At 31.7% G+C, this 20,949-nt stretch overlaps 2 protein-coding genes across 7 annotated transcripts; both read left to right on the top strand.

The window, feature by feature from the left end:
* The first annotated feature begins 5,616 nt into the window (after positions 1–5,616).
* Positions 5,617–11,338, top strand: LOC129287955 (protein XRI1-like). 5 transcript variants are annotated; one of them, XM_054924246.1, is made up of 10 exons: positions 5,617–5,828; positions 6,767–6,822; positions 6,895–7,017; positions 7,108–7,253; positions 8,903–8,966; positions 9,053–9,155; positions 9,252–9,292; positions 9,396–9,479; positions 10,268–10,510; positions 10,815–11,338. In XM_054924246.1, the coding sequence occupies exons 1-10, from the start codon at positions 5,809–5,811 to the stop codon at positions 11,006–11,008; spliced, it is 1,074 nt and encodes a 357-aa protein (XP_054780221.1). In that variant the 5' UTR covers positions 5,617–5,808; the 3' UTR covers positions 11,009–11,338. The 5 variants fall into 5 exon arrangements, with proteins under 5 accessions (XP_054780221.1, XP_054780225.1, XP_054780223.1 ...); XM_054924248.1 differs by having other exon boundaries at positions 5,622–5,776; XM_054924249.1 differs by having other exon boundaries at positions 5,626–5,710.
* A 3,125-nt stretch (positions 11,339–14,463) lies between these two features.
* On the top strand, positions 14,464–17,750 carry LOC129288927 (uncharacterized). Of its 2 annotated transcripts, none has more exons than XM_054925741.1 (6): positions 14,464–14,641; positions 14,957–15,185; positions 15,306–15,521; positions 16,270–16,445; positions 16,648–16,939; positions 17,352–17,750. In XM_054925741.1, exons 2-6 carry the CDS (start codon positions 15,088–15,090, stop codon positions 17,425–17,427), a joined length of 858 nt encoding a protein of 285 aa, XP_054781716.1. In that variant the 5' UTR covers positions 14,464–14,641; positions 14,957–15,087; the 3' UTR covers positions 17,428–17,750. The 2 variants fall into 2 exon arrangements, with proteins under 2 accessions (XP_054781716.1, XP_054781717.1); XM_054925742.1 differs by having other exon boundaries at positions 14,465–14,641; positions 14,957–15,166.
* The last annotated feature ends 3,199 nt before the right edge of the window (positions 17,751–20,949 follow it).

Here is a 20,949-nt window from a genome sequence, read left to right as displayed (position 1 = left end):
ATGCAAAATGAAATGAAAAAATGACTTCATAAGGTAAACTGGCAGGGATCCAACATCAATTTTTCCCCCTCTCCATTTAACTGCCCTTTGTATTTCAATTTATGTTTGACAAAAATATATTTACAAGATAATTATTTATTAAATTTAATAAAAACACATCTCAAATATAATTTGAATATACTTTTGAGAGTTATTTAGACAGATTTTAAGTTATTTTCACATTTTTTGATATGGATTTGTTTTCACATTACTCTTATTAATTTCAAGATTTTTCTATTTTTCCTTGTCTCTCATATTTAATACTCTTTAAGGGAGGCATATTTAAAAGAAAGTAACACTCACTTTAGTCATATTTATAAGGTGGGAAGAGAAATTCCCCTCCCTCCTCAATTTCTGCATGCCATCCTTCCGTAGGGCCATACTGAGGAGAAAATATGTTTTTGTCTCATATATAAGTCACATGATTAAATTTTTATCATAAATTTACCTTTTACTCTTCATCCATTAACTATTAGTGAGACAAAATATATTATTAAACCATGTATCTTAAAATATTTATAAATAAGATTAGAGAAAATATGTATATATATATATATATATAATTTTTTACAGAATAATACCATATAACTAACTTAGCTAATTTTTATTAACTTTTTGTGAATTAGTTACCCAGGTATTATATATTTAGGATAGAAAAAACTACTTTCTCTCGTTTATAATATAGAGTATTAATAATTATTTTAATGCTTTAATAAAATTTAGTTAAAGTCTTGATCTTTAAAAAATTGTACATCCTTTCAATTAAGTTATATAAATGTCTTAATAAAAATAATTAAAATTTAAGGCATCAATTTTTTAAAAAAGATGAACAATGAATGAAGTATTTAGATTTAAAATTTTATATTTAAAATTCATATATTTAAAATTTTTTATTTAAATTAAAAAAAATAGGAGATACAAGTTGAGAAACAAAGGAGAAATGGAATATTGAAAGTAAAAAACTTACTAATAAGTGTATATTTTATAATTAAATAGGTATAGATTTTAAAATGTATTAGATTAAATTTATAAATATTTTATACCTATTTAATTTATTTTATATATTTATCTCCCTATATTTAATTGTTAGATAAAGATGAGATTTGAATAAAAAAACTACTTTTATTTCTCTTCCCTCTGTACAGTAAAAATAACAGATGGAGAAGATAAAGAGATATATGTGTGTGTGCGTGTGTGTGGGGGAGCATGCTCAATCTTTTTAAAAAGGGAAGTTAAAATTAGATTCAAAATTCAAATCTTATTAAATCCATAAAAACAATATTTTGGCATTTTAGAAGAATAAAAAAATAAGGTAATGTTTGAGAGTTTTTTTTAGAATTTTTAAGATGAAATAGAATGGCTACAACCTTATACCATTACTTTGAATAAATTTTTAAATGAAAGTAGAATGGTTTGGGCGGCCTTTCAAATCATTCTTTACCATCCTAAACTCATTTTCTTAAACTCTAATATTAGAGGTCGAGAATGGAATGATAATATATAAATAAAATTATCCTTATCCTTCTCACCCTCTCTTACTCCTTTATTCTCCTTTACTTCAATACTAAAAAATATAAATATATCTAACTCAAATTTATTAATTTTATAATTATTTTTAAATAATAATTAAATAAAATTATTTATTTCTTTAATAAAATTTCCAAACAATAGAATGTTCTGTTTCATTTCACTTTGTTTCATTCCACCACATTTTATTTCATTAGTGACCGTTCCTTTTTATTCCATTATATGCTCTTAAACATACCCTTAATGTAATATTATTCAAATACATCTAATCACTCATATGAGTAGTTGAAGAATTTTTTATGAAATATTTAAAACTCATATAAACATTATAAAAGCTGAGGATGAGATTATTAGAAGTTATTTATATTCTAGTCCTTAATTTTTCATGTGATCACTTATCATGTTTGGAATTTTAGGTTTTTGTTATTTTTTAATTTTATGATGCATTTTTAAATTACCTCATTGGGATAGAAATGTAGTATAACTATAGAGCTAATTTATTTTTTATTTTTTATTGGGACTATGAATTTATATTTATGAACATATTTTGATTTTTTTCAATTATATATATTTCTCATGTTCTTTATGTTGATTATACGATTGGCCACCATTTAATTAAATTTGTAGGTAATTTTGATGAATTGAAATGTAGAGAAAAAACTTAGATATAGAAAAATAGACACAAGTAATAATTTCATGATTTAAACTTGTGGTGACTTAAAACTATAATTTCATAATTTAATTAATTACTTTGGTATTATGAGAATGAACTCAGCATTAATTTAAAAAAAAACTAATAATTTAAAAAAATATTAAGATATTTTAAAAATAATTGTCACTATAACTAGCAACAACCTCATGCGTTCATTCGGTGGATGACTCGAGCATATCTCATCAAGATCTTTCATGCTCTATTAGGAAGAGCAAGGTCTATCAACATATAATGATCCATTCAGCTTGAGATGTCTGATACTCTGATAGAGGATGCTTGAAGAATGAGAATAGATCTTCAAGATGCTGCTGCTGAAGAAATGCAAGCTGATAATGCTAAAAACAAAACATGAAAAGGTGAGTTACAACCATCTCATTAACACCTCCATAACTTGAAAAAAAAAAAAAAAACATGAACAGGTCATCTAAATGAATGCACAAAACATTAATACTCACTGAATCCTCTGATGACAGCGATGAGATGAAAACAGGGGAAGGGAAAGTCATGGTAATACATAAGAAATGGAACTCAAATAGCTCATTAAAACTATATCCCTCTTCACCTTCTTTGAAAAGACATGAGGTGAGTAGAGAAGCAGTAATTGATAGCCCGGGAAATAAATGCATTTTTCGCTAACCTTTCTTAGAAGCTGGTGGAGGATGGATGCCAATTTCATGTTTAGACATATGTAGCAAACAAGGGATGGTAGATGGCAATAGTAGAGAACATGAAATTTGAAAACGCCATGGGTCTTGATATGAGATATGGGACAGTGGTAAAATGCAATGACAAATGGGTCTAGATGTTGCCCGATATGCATGATTATTACTCAATGGAAAAAGAAATTGTCATCCCTCTGAATTGGCAGCAAAATTACCAAACACATCTTTTTAAGGATCCTCATATTTGTGCAGCCGTGAAAAGAGCCATTGTTAGGCAGCTCTGAGAAACGTTCTTCGAGATCCTCGTTTCTGTGAAGCCATGTCAGGAGCCATCTTTCATCAACTTGGAGTTAGTACTGTAAATACAACTAGTTACTGTTCACTGAACTATTGAACAATGGTTTAAATCAGAAGCTGTGTCCAGAGTGGCTTGGGTGGAATTGATTTGTTAATGATATTGATTGATTAAAAAGTCAATTTAAAAGACAAAAACTAGTGACCTATATATTGAATTTTGAAGCCCAAAGCTTTAAGTTATTACGTTTTCCTCATAATTAATTATTGCTTACTTTTATTTCTATATTTTTTTTATATCCATATCTATTAATTTATGTTATTCATTTTTCTTGAACTGTTAATTATTTAAATTAATAAAGTTATAATTTTTTACAACATCAAAAACTTGATTGACCACAGACACTTGAAGGAGCATGCATTTACCTTTATTTTCCAATAGGTGAGAGAAGAGAGGAGATACAAGAATAACAATGATCTTGAAAGTGAAAACATGAAGAGAAGGAGAGGATTGGAATAGCTAAAAATTTAAATAATTAGGATACAAAGAAAATTTAAAATTACACAAAAATTATAACAAAACATGACTTTAAATTTAGATCAAATTCAAATCCATAAACTTTTATGTATGTAAACAGGGGATTTGGCTTAAATAGAAATTCAAATCAAAATTCCCATACATTCAAACATAACATTAGTCATAGTTGGGAAAAAAAAATCAGGGACTACCAAACATTTTATATTTTGAACAAAGCAAGACTTTCAAAAAATGCCCTTAGTTATGGGAATGAGTAGTGTTTTTTTTTAGTGGAGTTAGGAAAATCTTAAAATTCATTTTTAGCACCACATACTTAAGGTACTTATTTTTAATTAAATAAAGAATATATGTGAATATTTTACACATTTTTTATTCTATAAAAAACTTTTATTATTGATTTTTTCAACACATTAAAACTCAACTGTTTTAATTTGATCAGATAATGGTATATTAAATATTTAAGATCAATTGGATATTTGGTATAGGTGCAATTCCTTGTACTTAATGTACATGCTTCCAATCAATTTAACGCGTGGATTTTTTTTTGGTAGATTATTTATACTAGAATAATTTCTTTTTATCGATATAATTTGTATTTTAAACTTCATTTATTTTGATTTGATTGAAAAAAAAATATATTAAGCATATAGAATTAAGTATATAAGTCTTTTTTTAATATTTGATCTACCACTAGTTTTGTAACGTATAGTAGGTATATATTGTTTAGTATGCTAGTCTGTTCTTTTTTTTTTTATAACGTAATTTTTTTATTTTTCAAATTTATGTAAGGTTTTATTTTGATTCTTAATTTTATGAAATATTCCTTCATTTTCTTAACTCTAATATCAGTTTCATTAGCAAGAAATGCTACCATTAAACTTTTAAATGTTGACAAAATATTTTTAAATGTTGACATATTAAATTTTATTTTTAAAATAACATTGATTGAAAAAAATATCATTTAAAACTAATGATGTTAAGTTAAAAACTATAAAATGTTTTATAAAAGGGTTAAATAATAATTTGATCTCCAAACTATAGCTTTAGAAGTGTTTGGGATTCTAAATTTATTTTTTGTGCAATATTCATAACTCCTAATATTAATAAAAGTTAATTTTAATTCTTAGTTGATCATAATAGAAAATGACATCAATAATTACAAAAAAAAAGAATAAAAACTTTTATTTGTAATTTTATGTAACTTTGTGGGTCATTGTCTATAAATTTTAAGTCATTTTTTACAAATTTTTTTGTTCATTTTTTAATCATCTAATGATCAAAATTAAATTTTATTAATAATAATGCATTGTATAGTTTTTAAAAATTTAAAAATATTATAAAAATAATTTTAGGATTATAGACTTATAATTTAGGGGTTAATTTATTTTTTTAATTTTTTAAAAAAATTAAGGAACCAAATTAAAATTTTATATATGTGCACTTTTAATAATTTTTATTAATATATTAATATTAATATGATGAATCAAAATATTTAAATTATATATATAAATATTTAACATGGAGTCAAATACATATGATTTATAAAAAAGAAATAATATCACATTACCGAAACAAATATCACGGTTCACGAGTAGCAGACTGACACTGGTCCCCTTGAATAAAAGCGGGCTCCGTCCTTTGGTCTTATTAAGATGTGTATGGAACCATGGATCATGTTTCATTCAGTATTCTTTTGTAATTTTTTTTAAAGTTTTGCTAACATTTATAATTAAGAATTAAAAAGTAACAGTTTTTATTGCCGAGAGCCCATCACAATTAAATTAATAATTAAAATTATTAAGAATTTTTTTAAAAAAGCACGTATAAAATGCAGGAAGAGGGGAAGCAGAGACACCAAAAGGAAGAGAGACGGCGGGTACTTGTGATGATTCTTCTCTCATACCAATCATCTATTTGAAGTGGACGCTGCTACTTCGAGTGAGCAAAATCGATCTCCTGTGACTTGGATTTAAGGGAATAAAGAAAGATATTGGATTGTGATCAGTAAGAAGAATTTAATTGCAGCTGATATTGTGATGGATTTCAATAATGACAAGTAAAATTCTGTGTTTCTATATGAGTTCTTCCGAAGGCACGCATGATTTGTTTAGTTTAACAAGCTACACTTGAATGCTTTCATTTTTGTGTTTGCAGATGTTGATTTTGGTTATTCACATATTTTTCTTCTTTAATTTGGAGCTTTTGTTTTTTTAATTTGAGAAATGAAATAGGTTCCCTTTAATTAGCAGTATTTTCAGCTCTCATGTAAGTCTTTTTTTTGGACTTCTCGTTCTGCTCTTATTCTGCATTTTTAAAAGAAAGCATCACATGCTGAAAAATGTTTCTGTTTGATAAGGTAATTTTCTATATGTATATTAGTTTTACTCGAGATTGTTCGATGTGTGTGAGGTTGTAAAGGATAAAGAAAAGGTGAGAATGTGGGCTCTGATTTAATTGGGGCCTTAGGGTTATCATTTTATCCCCTTCCTCTTTTTGTTTTTTCCCCTTTCCCCTTTTTCCTTTTGGAGTTTTTCCGTTACTCACATCATCAACAGATGAAGAAAAACCACTTAAACCCAAACACACTCTTAAGTTGAAGCTTGTGAAGCTCTTTTGATGTGACAATAAAAGAGTCGGTAGATAGACAGTAAATGAGTTCACAAACACTTCAATTTTAGAGGATCCAGATTAGCTTTTGCTCTCTGTTCTTCAGATGTCTCTTTAGTGTCATTGTACTACATTTCATTGTTGGTCATTGCTTCTTTAGTTTACAATGTGGTAAATCTTTGTGCCATTTACTTTTTGCGGGATTGTCTTCAGTTATAAGTATGATGTCTAGAATCATTCTCCAAGGACTGAACTCATCCCAACTCTTGAGAATTTTTCCCCATTAGTTTTGGTTCTGCATCTTCTTTGATATTTCTCTGACATCTTCTGTTCTGTTGTTGTGAACTTTTTGGCAATTACTTATCTGTTATCTATTAATGGTGGAAGGGAGCCGTGGGGTTGGCAAAAGGAGGTCAATTGTTTACAAAAGACATCCACTTTTGGTAAGTCTTTCAATGGTAACAATACAATTCTTAAATGACTGATCCCTGAGAGAATTGTATTGTTTTGACCAGACATGTCTCAGGAGCTTTGGAATGAAGTGCCTCAAAATGAAGACGAGAGTTCCCACGTGTTTGATGATGAAACAACCCCAGTTAAGGCTTGTGGGGATTTGGCTTACCGTGTTACTTACAGTGGTAGGACAATTCTCTGGCAGGAAGCAGATTTCTTGACGTTATCTTAAGTGTTCTTTTTCTTTTTCTGATTTAAATGAAGTTGAATTTCAGGTAATATAGTAAAGGAGCCAGAGGAATGCAGGGAGACCTCTCTTCTCAAGAGACGTCGGATGCTCCAGTTCCACTTGCACAGCAATGACGTGCATGTTTCTCTTTCCAATGAAGAGATGTCTTCAGCATGCTTGAAATTTAATGATGTCAGTGCTAATTTTTTTTTCTTGAGTGGCATTCACATTGAACTATTCAAGCTATGTGCAAAAGAGACTCTAAAAATGACTGGCTTTTTAGATTCAAATGCTGAATAGTTACCAGACTGATGACTTGTGCAAATATTTGAAGTTTGTCTGAGATAAATTGCATGCTAATTTTTGTTGATTGGAAGAAAAATACTTCAGGCTATAACTTGATGTAACTTGTCTGCTTATTTCTGTAAGATCTATCTTTTCTGATGTTAGACCTATATCTTCCATAACTATTGTTATTCACAGTTCTTTCCTCTTCATGTTATTTTTAACATATATTGGCATTTAGGGTCGCTTTCTTTTCCCTTTAAAATACCTTAGTTTCTTTTTTACATGTTCGGTTCAGACCTCTGTGTCTCTGTCACAGAGATTGTTTAGCGGTACATATGCTTTGCATGAGTCCTTCTCATATGATGTGTCTTAGTTCTTTATGTGATAGGAATTTTGCTTGTATTCCACCTCAATCTATGTGCTTAATTTGTTTTTATTGTTTTTGTTGAAAAAGAAGCTTGTTAGAAAAGAAGTGAATTATAGAAGGGGATAAAGACAACCATCTGGAAGGAAAAATCCCCAAGAAAAGAGGAGGGAAACTGGGAGAAAAACGATGAACTTAAGATCAACTATGAACAAAAAAGTGAAGGACAGCAAGAGAAACTATCCTTTCCCTTAAGTCATTTAATGTAGCTAAGGCTCCATTAAAAATTCTAGCATTCCTTTCTAACCAAAAAAAGAGATCACAGCAAAAACTGGGTATTACCACAGAATGCTGCCGTCATTGTTCCTTCTCAAGTGATTATACCAAATCAATGAAAATTGATCCATTCACTTTCTGCAGATACTCAACTTAACAAGAACTTGTTCCAAACAAAGTAGCCGTGCTACATAGTTGTTTCAGAATTTGGACTTTCCCTACTCAAAAAACAAATAATAGCGGAAAGTGCATTATTTGGCTTTGGAACTTGCAGCTTTTCACAAGTATTTATTCTGTTGGGTACTGCTGTCCACACAGAGGATTCCACTTCTAGGAGAGTTTTAGATTTCCAATTAAATGCTTCAAGTAAAATGGTTTCTTGCTGGGAGAAGAAGTTAAGAAATCAAAATTGCACTCGCCAAATCATAATGCAAGCTCTCTTATCTGAAGAGGAAGAAAGATGAATAGGCTAAAGAGCCTGAAGTTCATGGTTTCTCTATCAGAGGGATTTGTGGCAAAATGAAGATTCCAATTAAAAAAATATTTCTGGAAAGACCAAAAATCTCAAATGAGAGAGTTTTGCAATGTGGAAGATGATCCAAATTTGAGAAAGCTTGACTAAAGGAACATTCCCAATCCTAAGATCCTCTCAAATTCTGTTATGCACCATCACCCAAATTACATGCCACAGAAGTTCTAAAAAAGTAATGTGCTTAATTTTATTTTATTCTTGCTATTTAGAGCTCATCTTATTGAGTTGGCGTTGGCAATTGAGGATAATGCTCTGTTCTTCACATTTTTGCTTGTCAAGTGTGTCTGATAGTGTCATAGTGATTTGGCTGAGAATCTTTCAATACAAACTAGAGTTGTGGAATTGCCTGATTGTATAATTCATGCTTCTTTTCTTATCTAGGGGAAGGAGGACTTAATCGAAGATGCTTTCCCAGACATCTCACAGTGGGTGCCTGGAACGTCAGGTTTGCCTCTTGAATGATTATCTTCTGATAATATTTGTGGATATTTATTTCTGATGTTTCCCCATTCATATTGGAATATGCATTAGGAAGTGCTTCTGCCTCCAGTTATGAGGACCTTGAGCTGTCAGCTGAAGGATGGCTTGCAGAATGCTTTAATGATGCTGAAATGGAATTCAACACTGATTATATGTATGCTTCTTTAGATGCAATTTAGCCCTTTAATGATTTGTGTCATAATGTTGCCTATTATGAATAATGATCTGATGATTATGCCTTTTGATTCAGGAATGTTTCAGGGGCAGGTGATGTTCAGATTGATGTTGCAGGTGAATGAATTGTTAGGATATTCACGGCTGGTTACTCATGACAGTTCTTCCTTCCTTCACTCTCTTTGGCTTTTCACTTGGTTTACTCATAATTTTTTTACAGAGCTCTGCGACATCCAACCGGCAAATGAGCAAAATGTGGTTAAGCAGCATGCTACTCGACCACACAGAAATGTTATCTTCAAAGGTTTGACTTTCTCTGTCTTTTTGCCTTCCTTGCAAACTTACAATTTCACTGGACCTTTGCTTAATTTCACTTCTAGACATAGTTTTGAAGCTGGTGGAGCCGATTTAGCCTACATTGAAAAATACTATATATATGCTTCAAATTTAAGATAATATTTTTGAAAAAATAGTAATACTAATACTGATAATGTATATTATTTTCACTAAAGTAATATTGAATGTCTGAATCATAGAACAACAGAAAACAAATATTTTTTTTTTTATATTAAAGAAAGATCGATATGATTCAAGTGATGGCTCCCTCATTCAATCGTCGAGTGCTACATTTGGTACCATAGAATGGGAAGGAATGGATTGGAAAGAAAATGAAAAAGTGAATAAAATGCATGGAAGTTGATACTTGTGCACCTATTTGAGAGAAAAAGTCATCAAAAGGAACATTTTCATTGAGTAATGATACTAAGGGTATAATAGACATTACATATAAGGTTCCTTTACTCATTGGGGCAATCAAATCTGCCTAGTGAATGTAACTTTATCCAGTTCAATTGTAAATATAGTCTAATTATTATAAACAGACTGGTTTCAACCAAGTCGATTTAGATCCTATATAACTATGCTTTCTGGAATTATCTTTCAACTTCAATGACATGGACGTTTAGCTGAATTTCCTTGCATGCTATGATGTAATGATGCATAAAACGTGAAGCATGCTTTTATATATGTAATGTATGTCCCGCCCCCCCCCCCCCACCTTTAAAGTTGGACTTATTTTACATGTGTATGTAGGAAGGAAATCTATGATACAGATGCCAACCAAGTTGGCAACTTCTGTGGCGTATCCATTTGCTTTCATCAAACCTAGTGGTGCCCAAGGAGATGTCACTCTGAAGGAAATAAATCAGCGGATACAAACTCGGACATATTCGAAATCCAAGCCAAAAGTTGAAGATCCATCTTCTTACCCTAAGTCAGCATTTTCTGGGAAACCTGTTGTAGGCAAAACGAAAATTCGTACAGAAGGAGGAAAAGGTAGCATCACAATCATGAGAACTAAAGGCTGAGTTTAAATTGTTGAGTCATACCCTAGCGGGGTTGAGCTCATTTTCTGTAATATCTATACATATATATATGACATGTACAACATGAAATTGTAACTTTTGTTCTTTTTAGCTATTGCATCTATAAATTACACCACCTTTATGCTTGTTTCCTTGTAGGATGTAGATGTTTTATAGATGTTTATTGATGCCTTAGTGCCTGAGCTAAGTCTGTAATGAGATTCTTGATCTTCCTGAAATTTCATTTTTCATATAACCTTAGTGTTTGGCCGCAGGAACTTTTGGGCTAGAAGTAGGTATTGGGCTAGGGAAAATAGGCATCCGCAGTTCATTAGTTAGGCCCAGCGAAATGAGCGGAGCAGTCAAGATTAATGAAATGATGCATCGCTACCCAGAAGTGTATTTCGACCACAATCCCTTTTATTTCAGAACATTCTACGGCCACAGGAAGCAATTCATGACCCACTGAAGGAAGAGCAGTTGCCCTGGAGGATTGGCGGGAAAGTTACAAGTTTGAAAGAGAGTTAACTGTTCTACCCCTATTTAAGACAAAGGACGACACGAGAATGATAGCAGCACTCAGACCAAGCACTTTAGACAACTTGGGGTGCGGTTGGAAACTCCATATTTCACATCCTAACAGTACTTTTTTACTTTGGGGAAGTGAAATGTTGTTTGGGATCAATCAAATCAAAAGGATTTTTGGAAAAGACTTCTAGGATGGGATGAAATGTGGAATTTTTCAAAGCTCCATTGAGTAGCTTTTCATATGTGAACGTGATCAAATTGGTACCTACTTTTGCATTTGACCATAATACCTTCATTATGTTTATTCTTGTCGTGTGCACTCGAGGCTTGTGTTTATTGTCACTCTCATCTCTTCTACTTGAGCTCTCCCATCTCACGCCTCCTTCTTTGCCATCTCTCCTCTGCGTCTCCACAATCTTTTGGTCACAGATCAGACTTGAGTCCCTCCATTTCTTCTTCCAAGTTTGGTTTCTTGTTTTGTTGGCGTCTTGAGCTTTGTCTCTTCCGTCTCTCCTTTGCGTCTCCTCTGTCTCATCTTGATCTTCTTTTCTTTTAACCAAAATCTGCTCCTTCACTAGAAAGACATTCTTTGCTTGAAAAAGAAAGAGGGAAAAATTATTATAAAGTTTGTGCAAGGAAAATTAGTATTTTAAGTCCTATAATTTATCCTGATTTCAAATTAATACTCATAAGTTTACTTTTTTTTTCAAATTAACAGTTTAAAGATTCTATTAAAAATCAAATTATATATTATAATTGAACCATTAATGTAACTATTCAATATTAATGAATGTGAACTATTTATTACATAATTTTTTTAAATATTAAATTATATAATTTTTTATTCTTATTATTTAACATCTTAAATTTTATGTTATTGAAAATTTTTTTGACATTTTTAAAAATTTCTAATATATAATATTTATATAATAAAAATTATAAATTAATGTCTTTTTTTTATCATTGTATATTCAAAAGTACATTTCAAAAGCACAAATTTTCATTAATTTAAAGAATTTTTAATTTGTCAAACTGACTTTTGAAAAAATGTATCCAAACATAAATTTTATTATAACAACTGACTGTCATTAAATTAATTTTTATCAAATAAACTTTTTACTAAACTGACTTTTAACAAATTGAAAATTAAACACACTTAATTAACCATGAAGCATTACCGTGAACTATGTGATGTAGTTTGCTTAGTGTAGATCAACCTACGAGTAGGCATAGCTCTTTGCATTTTTCTTTCTAGCATAGTATTCATCCATTTTCCTTTAATACAATTTGATTTCTTGATTTGCATGATCCTCCAAATAAGTGGTAAAAGTTTAGATGATCCAAGAAAATTGAAGTAAAATACCTTGAGAATTCACAAACATCACAATTGAAGACTAGTTCTTTTGGCACGCCTGATGCACATGAGATGATTTTGGCTATTCCACACTAACAAACTTTTTTTGTGCATTGTGTGAGATGATTTTGACCGTTTCATGCCAATACTTTGAAGTTTTAATTTCACAAAACTTATGACAAGTTTTTAGGTTCTTGAGTAATGTTCCAAGAAGCAAAAACTTGTCAGTGACTATTAACATGTTCTCTAAATTCTCGTAAGTCATAATTTTTATAATTTATGAATGACATAGTTATCTATAAATTTTATGTAATTTGTTAATATATATTGATGTTTCAACTTTCAAGGCTAAACTTAGGTGCTACTGCCAGTGACTATTAACATGTTCTCCAACAAAACTTTGACAAATGATTTTTTTTTTATAATTTAACATTATATACTTGGCATGCTAAAATTTTTTTTTTCACAATGTTTCTTAAAAAAAAAAAGAAAAAAACTTGCTGGCAAACATCTAAATACCCTTGGTGTGTGTGTGTGTGTGTGTGTGTGTGTAGACATCTAAACACTCTTATCTAGAGATGGATGGTGTTTATTATTTCACAAATGTTGTGCCTTATTCCTGTAAACAAACTAGAATGCCAAATGGAAATGTTATTTTAATTTTTTTTGAAAAAGAAAATGTTACATTTGTTGTCTACAATTTTTGACAATTTTCAAATCCAAAATTTTTTTTACTTACCTTCAAAACTTTGGCATAATGTTTGGTTTAACAAAAACAAATATTGCATTATTTTAATATTCTCTCGTTTAGCTAGGTGGGAAAGAACAGAATATATTTTAATATTGTATTATTTGGCTTTGAATGAAAAGAAAGGGAAAATAATAAAAAAATTATTTAAAAAAGAATGGTTAGGTTACAATTCATCAATTTCTTACTTTATAAATTTCAACATGGAACTCCTATATTATTTACCTAAAGAATATCATTATAAGTGTTTGCTTTATAAATTTTTATGAAATTATAATATTATAATGTGATGTCATAAATGGATGGATGGTGGGATAGAGAAAGTAGAGCTGAACAGAATATTTGATTTTTTAAAATTATAATTTTTTTTAGCTGATAAATTATAATTATTTAATATATACATATATATACAGTGTTTTTTTTGCTAGAGGATATATATATATATAATATAATGGTTAATATTTAGTTATGTTATTAAAAAACTAATGAAAATTTTGAAATCCAATTTGTGTTATAAACATAAATTATTGTAAATCACAGTTGTAGTCGTTTAGATTAAAATTATTAAAATATTAAAATACATATGCATATTGGTCATTTTCTATCTCTCAATAGAAAAGTGTTTACTTTTTTTATTACTTTCAAGTATCTTTTTATAAAAAAGTAATATTATTTGAATATTAAATGTTGATTATTTTTGATGGAAGGATTCAAATTTTAATTCATTGTGAAAAATTGGCCTTATTGTTAGTCTTAACCCTCACTGATAAGGTGTCATATTTTGTATTTTAATTATTTACATGTATTTTTTATTAAAACTAATCATATTCCAAATAAAAAAGAAATCAAATATTCTGAAATAAAAATCAATAATTATTCCGATAAAACCTTTTCTTCTATTGAAAAATGGCAGTTGATACACAATTAGGTCATTTATTTATTTTTATTTGGTATAATTTTTTGAGTAGTTTACTCCCATTGTGTCAAATTTATATCAAAAAATGAAATAGTTATTCTTTCCTGTCAATCTGACTTCTCAAATATTTAAATATTATTTGATGGGTGAAAATGAGAGAGTTTATAAACTTGATCTATGCGGTAACATCACATGATGAAGTATTAAAAGTGACACCTCACCCGCGGAGATTCCAACATCGATACGTTAAAATGTCTTATCGTACAATACAGTTAATTACCTAAAATTTAATTTCTATGTTATATTTGCTTAATAATTATTGTTAACTAATACAATACTCCTTTGCTCAACTTCCTTAAGGGTAGTTCAGTAATTATGTGCCCGTTCCTTCCTTGACCCAGCTCTCTCGGAAGGATAATAAACATCTCCGCTTGAACGAAGCTGGCTTTGGCACTGTTCCTCTTCTTCTTCCACTTCGTGTAATCAAACGTGCCAGCTAGCTTCGGCACTGTTCCCCTCGGAAAATTTCGCCGAAGGAAGATAGTGTTTGTGTTCGGTAGGGTTTTGCTTCTCTCTTTTGTTCGCCACGTTACCTTCCTCCTCTCTTGTAGTTGGCAGTGGTCTCGTTTCTAGATTTTCTTCTCATGTTTAAATATTAATTTTTGGGCATTTCTCTGTATTTTCTGGTATTATTGCTCTTGGAAATTTAGGAATTTGTGTGAGACCCTGCATATACGGTTCATCTTTTGTTCTGTGATGCCATTATTTTTGTATTATTATTATTTTGTTTCTCTATTTCTGTGAATTGGTGCATTTCAAACTTCTGTTATTATGTTAATGGCTCATGACTAACTTGGCTGCTATATGTCAGGGAAGTATTAGGTATTTTTGTCAATGTCACGCTGCTTGTATCTTGCAGCCAAAAGTTGAAGCTTGTGATCTTATTACTGTGCTTACTGCTAAAAAATGGAACTGTTGACCAAGGATTAGGCCAAAACTAGAATGAATATTGCGACCAGAATTGCAGCACAAGCATCCCATTTTCTCCACGTTTATCCCATTCCCATCGTCTCCATTCGAGGTGCCTTTTACTCATCACTGTCAGTCACACCCTCCCTTCCCATCTCTCTCCTCCTCTGTCTGTGTGTGTTTTATTTATTTAATCGAACACTGCTAGTTGTTGAAATGGCTGACGGAGGGAATTGTATCTGTGCTTCTAGGGGTTTGCAAGTTGGGGTTCGTAGGAGGTTGAATAGAAAATTTTCCAGAAATATGGCTTGGAGTGTGGAGAATTCTGAGGCGAGTATTGAAAGCAAGATTGGGGTGGTTCGTCCAGCAACTGATGCTTTTGTTGCAGAGGCAGTTGAAGCTTTGAGATTTGGGAAGGTTATTGCTGTGCCCACTGATACACTCTATGGGTTTGCTTGTGATGCTTGGTATGCTATTTTTAGTTCATGTTTTCGTATTTTGCAGACAACCTGTTTGTTTAAAATCCTCATAGCGCTATTATTATTCCTATTTTGGCTTGCTGTTCCTTTATCGTTTCACTGATTCCCCCGCCCCCCTTGCCCACAAGGCCGCAATCTGGTTATTAATGTAAGGACCATAACATGCTAATTGTGCTGTCAAAAGTAAAGCCAATATTAAGTTATCCATTGGAAACATTTAGATCCATGAGTTCCTGGACGGGAAATTTATTTGGGAGAATTACAACCAGGTTCTACATAAAAAAATTAATTACTGTAATGTCCATTGACAACTGAACTAAACTGCATTGATAACTGGTTGTGTTGTCAATGCAGTTTATTTCAGTTATTAATGGACCTTGTAATAATTAATTTTTTTGTGTAAGATTTTAATGTAATTTTCTCAATTTATTTAGATGAGACCACCAAGGACAATAAAAAAGGAAGTGATGGACTTGTACGTTATGATTTATGAAACCCCTTTTCCGTGAAAGCAAGAGGCTAAGTAATCATTCTATGTTACATTAATTTCCTTTTTATATCTCAGACCCATTAAAAGTTGGCTCTGCATGATGTCCTTCCTTTTAGTTACCTTTTAAAGTGTTCTTTAAATACAAAAATCATATGCATTTCAAAGTTTCTGCATATCGCAATTATTTAAAATTGGATTTTTTTTTATCGTTAATTAACTTTTGCCTTTTACTGGAACATTTTACAGTTCATTGGATGCAGTTAGCAGAATTTATGAGATTAAAGGACGTAAACATACAAGCCCCTTGGCTATTTGTGTTGGGGACGTGTCAGACATTGAGCGTTTTGCAGTAACTGACTATTTGCCTCAGGGCCTCCTTGATTCCCTCCTTCCAGGCCCCGTTACAGTTGTGCTTAAACGAGGTTCGTCAGTCACATGCCATGCTAAAAGGCATATAAATAGATGAGAATATTATGCTATAAGTAGTTACACAGTCCTCAACTTGTTTAACCATACTAGGTCAGTTCAAGAAATGGATTTGAATTTTGAAGCAGAATTAATTTGTATCTCGTTCTGTTGTCTAGCATCAATATTTATTAGTCTGTATGCTGGCATATTCTACAGGAGAATCAAGTGTTCTTGAGCAATCTTTGAACCCGGGACTTGATAGCATAGGGGTTAGAGTCCCAGACTGCAATTTTATTAGGGCCATTGCTCGTCACTCGGGTACTGCCTTGGCCCTGACCAGTGCAAACTTAAGTGGACAGTCAAGTAGTGTTTGCATCAACGATTTTGAGGACCTCTGGGGACATTGCGCCTATGTGTACAATGGTGGCCTGCTTCCATTGGGTCGTGCAGGTTCGACGATTGTGGACCTCACTGTACCACATAAGTACAAGATACTCAGACCTGGAAGGTAGATTTTATTGAGCTAATTCTTGTCTTTCAAGTTTCTTAATTTAGTTTCAGAATGGGATGTTTTATGTCATACTAATAACGAAGACCAGATTTTGGTTAGATAGTGTTCGTTTTCATATTTGGGATAGAATTGGTGGGAATTATAGAGATGCTTCAGGATGGGGTTATAAAAAGAGCAACACGTGGTTCGTGTCTATATATAATAATATAACGCAGGCTATGAAAGTAGTCTACGACCCTCAAAGAGGGCATGCTACAGGCCTTTTTTTTTTAATTACTTACGGGTGTCTTTCTATTAGAGGCAGTTCTATTCAAGATACGGTCAAATATTAAATGTGGACATATAACCCAATGAGGATTTGAACTTTGCTACATGCTGCTTTAACCGTGTTCATTTTCATGTTGTGTAGCGCGATGGAAGAGACAAGGGCCATCTTGGAGAAGCATTCTCTAGTTGAAGAACTTGCCACTCTAAATGAGCAGTAATTGATGTGCAATGCCTCCATCTAGACTCGACATTTCTTTCACTTGGTCCAACGTATGGCAAATTATGGCTGCTGCCACTGATTTCCCGGGCATGTTTTGTGTCTAGATTTTTTGGTCTTGGACACAGAATAATACAATGTAGTAATTCAAGGTAGGCATATCTTGCGGTACCTAAAGAGATCAGTACTTCTAAGACATAGAGATAGGTTAGATCCCTATTCCCACCAACTATTTGTATTATGAGGTTGTCTACAGCAGATTTATGTGATAAATTAACGTGCAATTGGTATTGTATGAAAGTTCGATTGGAGATGTTTTTGTTATCTTTTAGATTTATATATTGTATTATATTAGTTATGTTGGGCTATCAAGCTTGAGTGGACTCGACTTAGTGTGGAGAGAAAGCCTCATATTGGATAGAGTTGGGCTAAATAAGAGGAATATAAATAGAAATGACTCATAAACTCAAAGTCTTAAGATTTTAGGTTAAGATGTAGTATCATACTCATTATATTCTTCCATGATGCTTTTTAAGCCTAACAAGTGGTATCAAAACCTCCTTTTAGGAAGGGACCCAGTGTAAAGATGATGGAAAAAGCGTTGGAAGCTCACAAGTGTTATCAGGTTGAACTATTTGTAGTAGGTTGGTGTCTTCAAAGTAGGGGCAAAGAGGGAGAGATTGTTGGCTTGTCAAGTGCGAGCAAATAAGGGGAGTATGTTTGTGTGATCAATGATGGATTCACACTTGAGGAGATTGTTGGATTATCAAGTGTGAGTGGACTTGACTTGATGTAGAGAGAAAGTCTCATATCGAACAAAGTTGGGCTAGATAAAAGATATATAAGTGAAAAAGACCTATAAATTCCATGGCTTAAGATTTTGGGTTAAAATGTGGTGCTATACCCACTTATATTTGTCATCTTGAAACCATTAGGTAGCCTAACTATGTTTTTCCCTTTTTCATGATGCTCCACAAGCCTAGCAAGTTATGAACAAGGGAAGGGTTATTTAGCCTTTTCTTTTTATATGGCTATCTAACTAGGTTAGTTCAACCATTATTGGGCTTATTGGGGATAATTTTTTTTTATACATATTGAAAAATGTTGAAAAAAAACTTCTTGTTGTTTTTAATTAAATAAAGTATTAAAGGGTAAAAATATTCATTAACTTTTTCTTCAATACTCCAATATCTTTAATTCAACAAGAGTGCAAAATTATCCATGAATTTGGTTTAATGAGTGCAATTTTTCATAAATAGTGAAAAATGGCAAATTTTTGTTGGTCTTGTAGAGTAGGTCTCCTCTCCATTTCTTTTCTTTTTCTTTTTCTTCCCTCAACCTTCCTTTCTTCTCTTTTTATCTTGCTAGAAAGAAACATACCTCCTTGCTATACCATGTGTTGGCAAAGCACCATGACTGCAAGAAGCTTAATAGAGGTTTATCATACTGAGATTGCTTATGCCCTTTGTCACCAAAATGGACAAGGCATCTATATTGAGGGACACCATCGAGTGCATGATGCAGGATCTGGAGGCTCATAACTACCAAATGGAAGTAGAGCAATAGTTGAAGGAGCAACAGAGGAGCTTGATAAGGGTAGGGTCAAACAAGAGCAAGATGAAGATTGTGGAGCGGAGTGGAGGGATAGGGAAGCCGAAGACAGTGAAGGCATCTCTACCGTCAGGAGTGGTGACATTAATGCAAGTGTCAATTATAGAGAACAATGCGCTATTGGAGCTAGAATGCAAGAACAAGGAGGCATTGTTGTTGGATGTGATGCAAGTGCTAAGAGAGATGAGGATAGAGGTTATGAGCAAGGTTTTAAAAACCAGACTGATCATTGAACCGGACGAGGCACTGGTTCACGGTTCATTGGTCGAACCGTGGTCTAACCGGGGTCAAACCAATTAACATTAAATTAATATATTTTTAATTTATATATCATAATTAAATAAGAAATACATTTAAATGTGTATTTTTTTCAAAAATATATTATAGATGCTTGGTAATATAATTTATTATTGATAAATACATAATTAATATTAATTATAAGTGAAGCTTTTCATTTAAATATCAAGAAAGATGTATTTTAATTTTAATTTTAATTTTTTTTTATTTTTTGTACGGTTTTTATCCAGTTTTACCGATTGTTGATCGATTCCATAATGATCGATTTTTAGGGGGTCAACCGGACTGGACCAAGAACCAGTTCTCAATTCAATCGGTCAAACCAGCCGGTTCGATTTGGTTTTTAAAACCTTGGTTATGAGTGATGATGGTGCAGTTGTTACTGTACAACATGGTGCTCATGCAAAGCTTAGGGAGAAGGTAAAGGAAAATTTAAACAAAAAGAAGGCCAACATAGTTGAAGTGAAAATGGCCATCAACCAAATCATGCCCCATAATGGTATGGTTCAACAAATGAAATTGGCAAGCATGAAGGTATAGTGGGGCAAGTAAAGATGTATCAAAGAAGATGATGGGTTAAGAGAAGGGAGGAGGGGGGGAGAGAGAGAGAAGATAAGGAAAGGAGAGATTGATAGTTAATAAGAAGGGGGATGGGTTGGAAGAGACAGGACATAAAAGAAAAGAAAAGAAAAAAGGAGATAGAAGTGGACGGTAGATCATGAGAACTTGACACGTGGCATGATTATGAAACCCATTCTACAAAACTACCAGTCGTTTACTATTTTTTTACAGTTCCAAAAAAAATTACACTCTTTAAATTAAATTTATGAATATTTTTATATTTTTAGTTATTTAAGGATACTGGGTGTTTTGGGAGAAGAAAATTGATGGGTATTTTCATAAAATTTTAAAGAAAAAAACACCGTCAAACAAATAAAAAATCTTCATCTTCACTAACCGCCAAGAAGATCTTCGCAGCCAAAATAAAGATCAAAATACTCAATGTCAAATGTCATCCTCAATAAACACTTTATTTCTAAACCATTAACAATCGTTTAAAACCAATACACAAAAGGGAATGAAAGCTTTGTGAGGAGAAGAATGAATTAGACCTTGAACAATAGTCACTTTGGCAAGGGTGAAGGTAAGTAGATGAAAAAGCTGATGAATAATGAAATCAACAAAACCCATTTGCATTAAAAGTGCAGGTGAACAGATTTGTTCCAAATGAACAGAAGTTGAGACAACCATGAAAGCTATAGAGAGGAAGATGTAGATCTATGGAGGGTTTGATTTTATGTCATAATTTTTAGTTGGCTTTTTTCCATTCATGACCAAAGAAAGTTTTATGAAACATCTTATCCTATTTGTTCACATTGATAGGGAAATTTGCTCGCGTCTTCATCGGATCTTGGCCAACTTTATATCAACGAATCAATTTTTGTTGATTTTATGGTGTTAATACTAAACAATAAGTAAACTCACCAATTTTTCACATACAGTTGTCATACTTTACTTCTTTCTTCCTTTTTTAAAGAACCTATTAACTACTTTATATTAAGAAAGCAGGTTACTTTAGTTAAAAACAATACCATGTGTCAATAATTGACTTCAT

The sequence above is a fragment of the Prosopis cineraria genome, unplaced genomic scaffold (assembly GCF_029017545.1).
Source record: "Prosopis cineraria cultivar Desert tree isolate PC_DT_omini unplaced genomic scaffold, ASM2901754v1 PC12, whole genome shotgun sequence".
NCBI lineage: Eukaryota > Viridiplantae > Streptophyta > Magnoliopsida > Fabales > Fabaceae > Prosopis > Prosopis cineraria.
This window is presented reverse-complemented; position numbering and strand designations above follow the sequence as displayed.

Bases quoted from the DNA above. Each gene is read 5' to 3' on its own strand.
- LOC129287955 (XM_054924246.1), top strand. From the start codon at position 5,809: ATGGATTTCAATAATGACAA. The intron at 7,018-7,107 runs GTAGGACAATTC...GTTGAATTTCAG, and splicing joins TTACCGTGTTACTTACAGTG to GTAATATAGTAAAGGAGCCA. The intron at 9,293-9,395 runs GTGAATGAATTG...ATTTTTTTACAG, and splicing joins TGTTCAGATTGATGTTGCAG to AGCTCTGCGACATCCAACCG.
- LOC129288927 (XM_054925741.1), top strand. From the start codon at position 15,088: ATGAATATTGCGACCAGAATTGCAGCACAAGCATCCCATTTTCTCCAC. The intron at 15,186-15,305 runs GTCAGTCACACC...CTGTGCTTCTAG, and splicing joins GGTGCCTTTTACTCATCACT to GGGTTTGCAAGTTGGGGTTC. The intron at 16,940-17,351 runs GTAGATTTTATT...CATGTTGTGTAG, and splicing joins AAGATACTCAGACCTGGAAG to CGCGATGGAAGAGACAAGGG.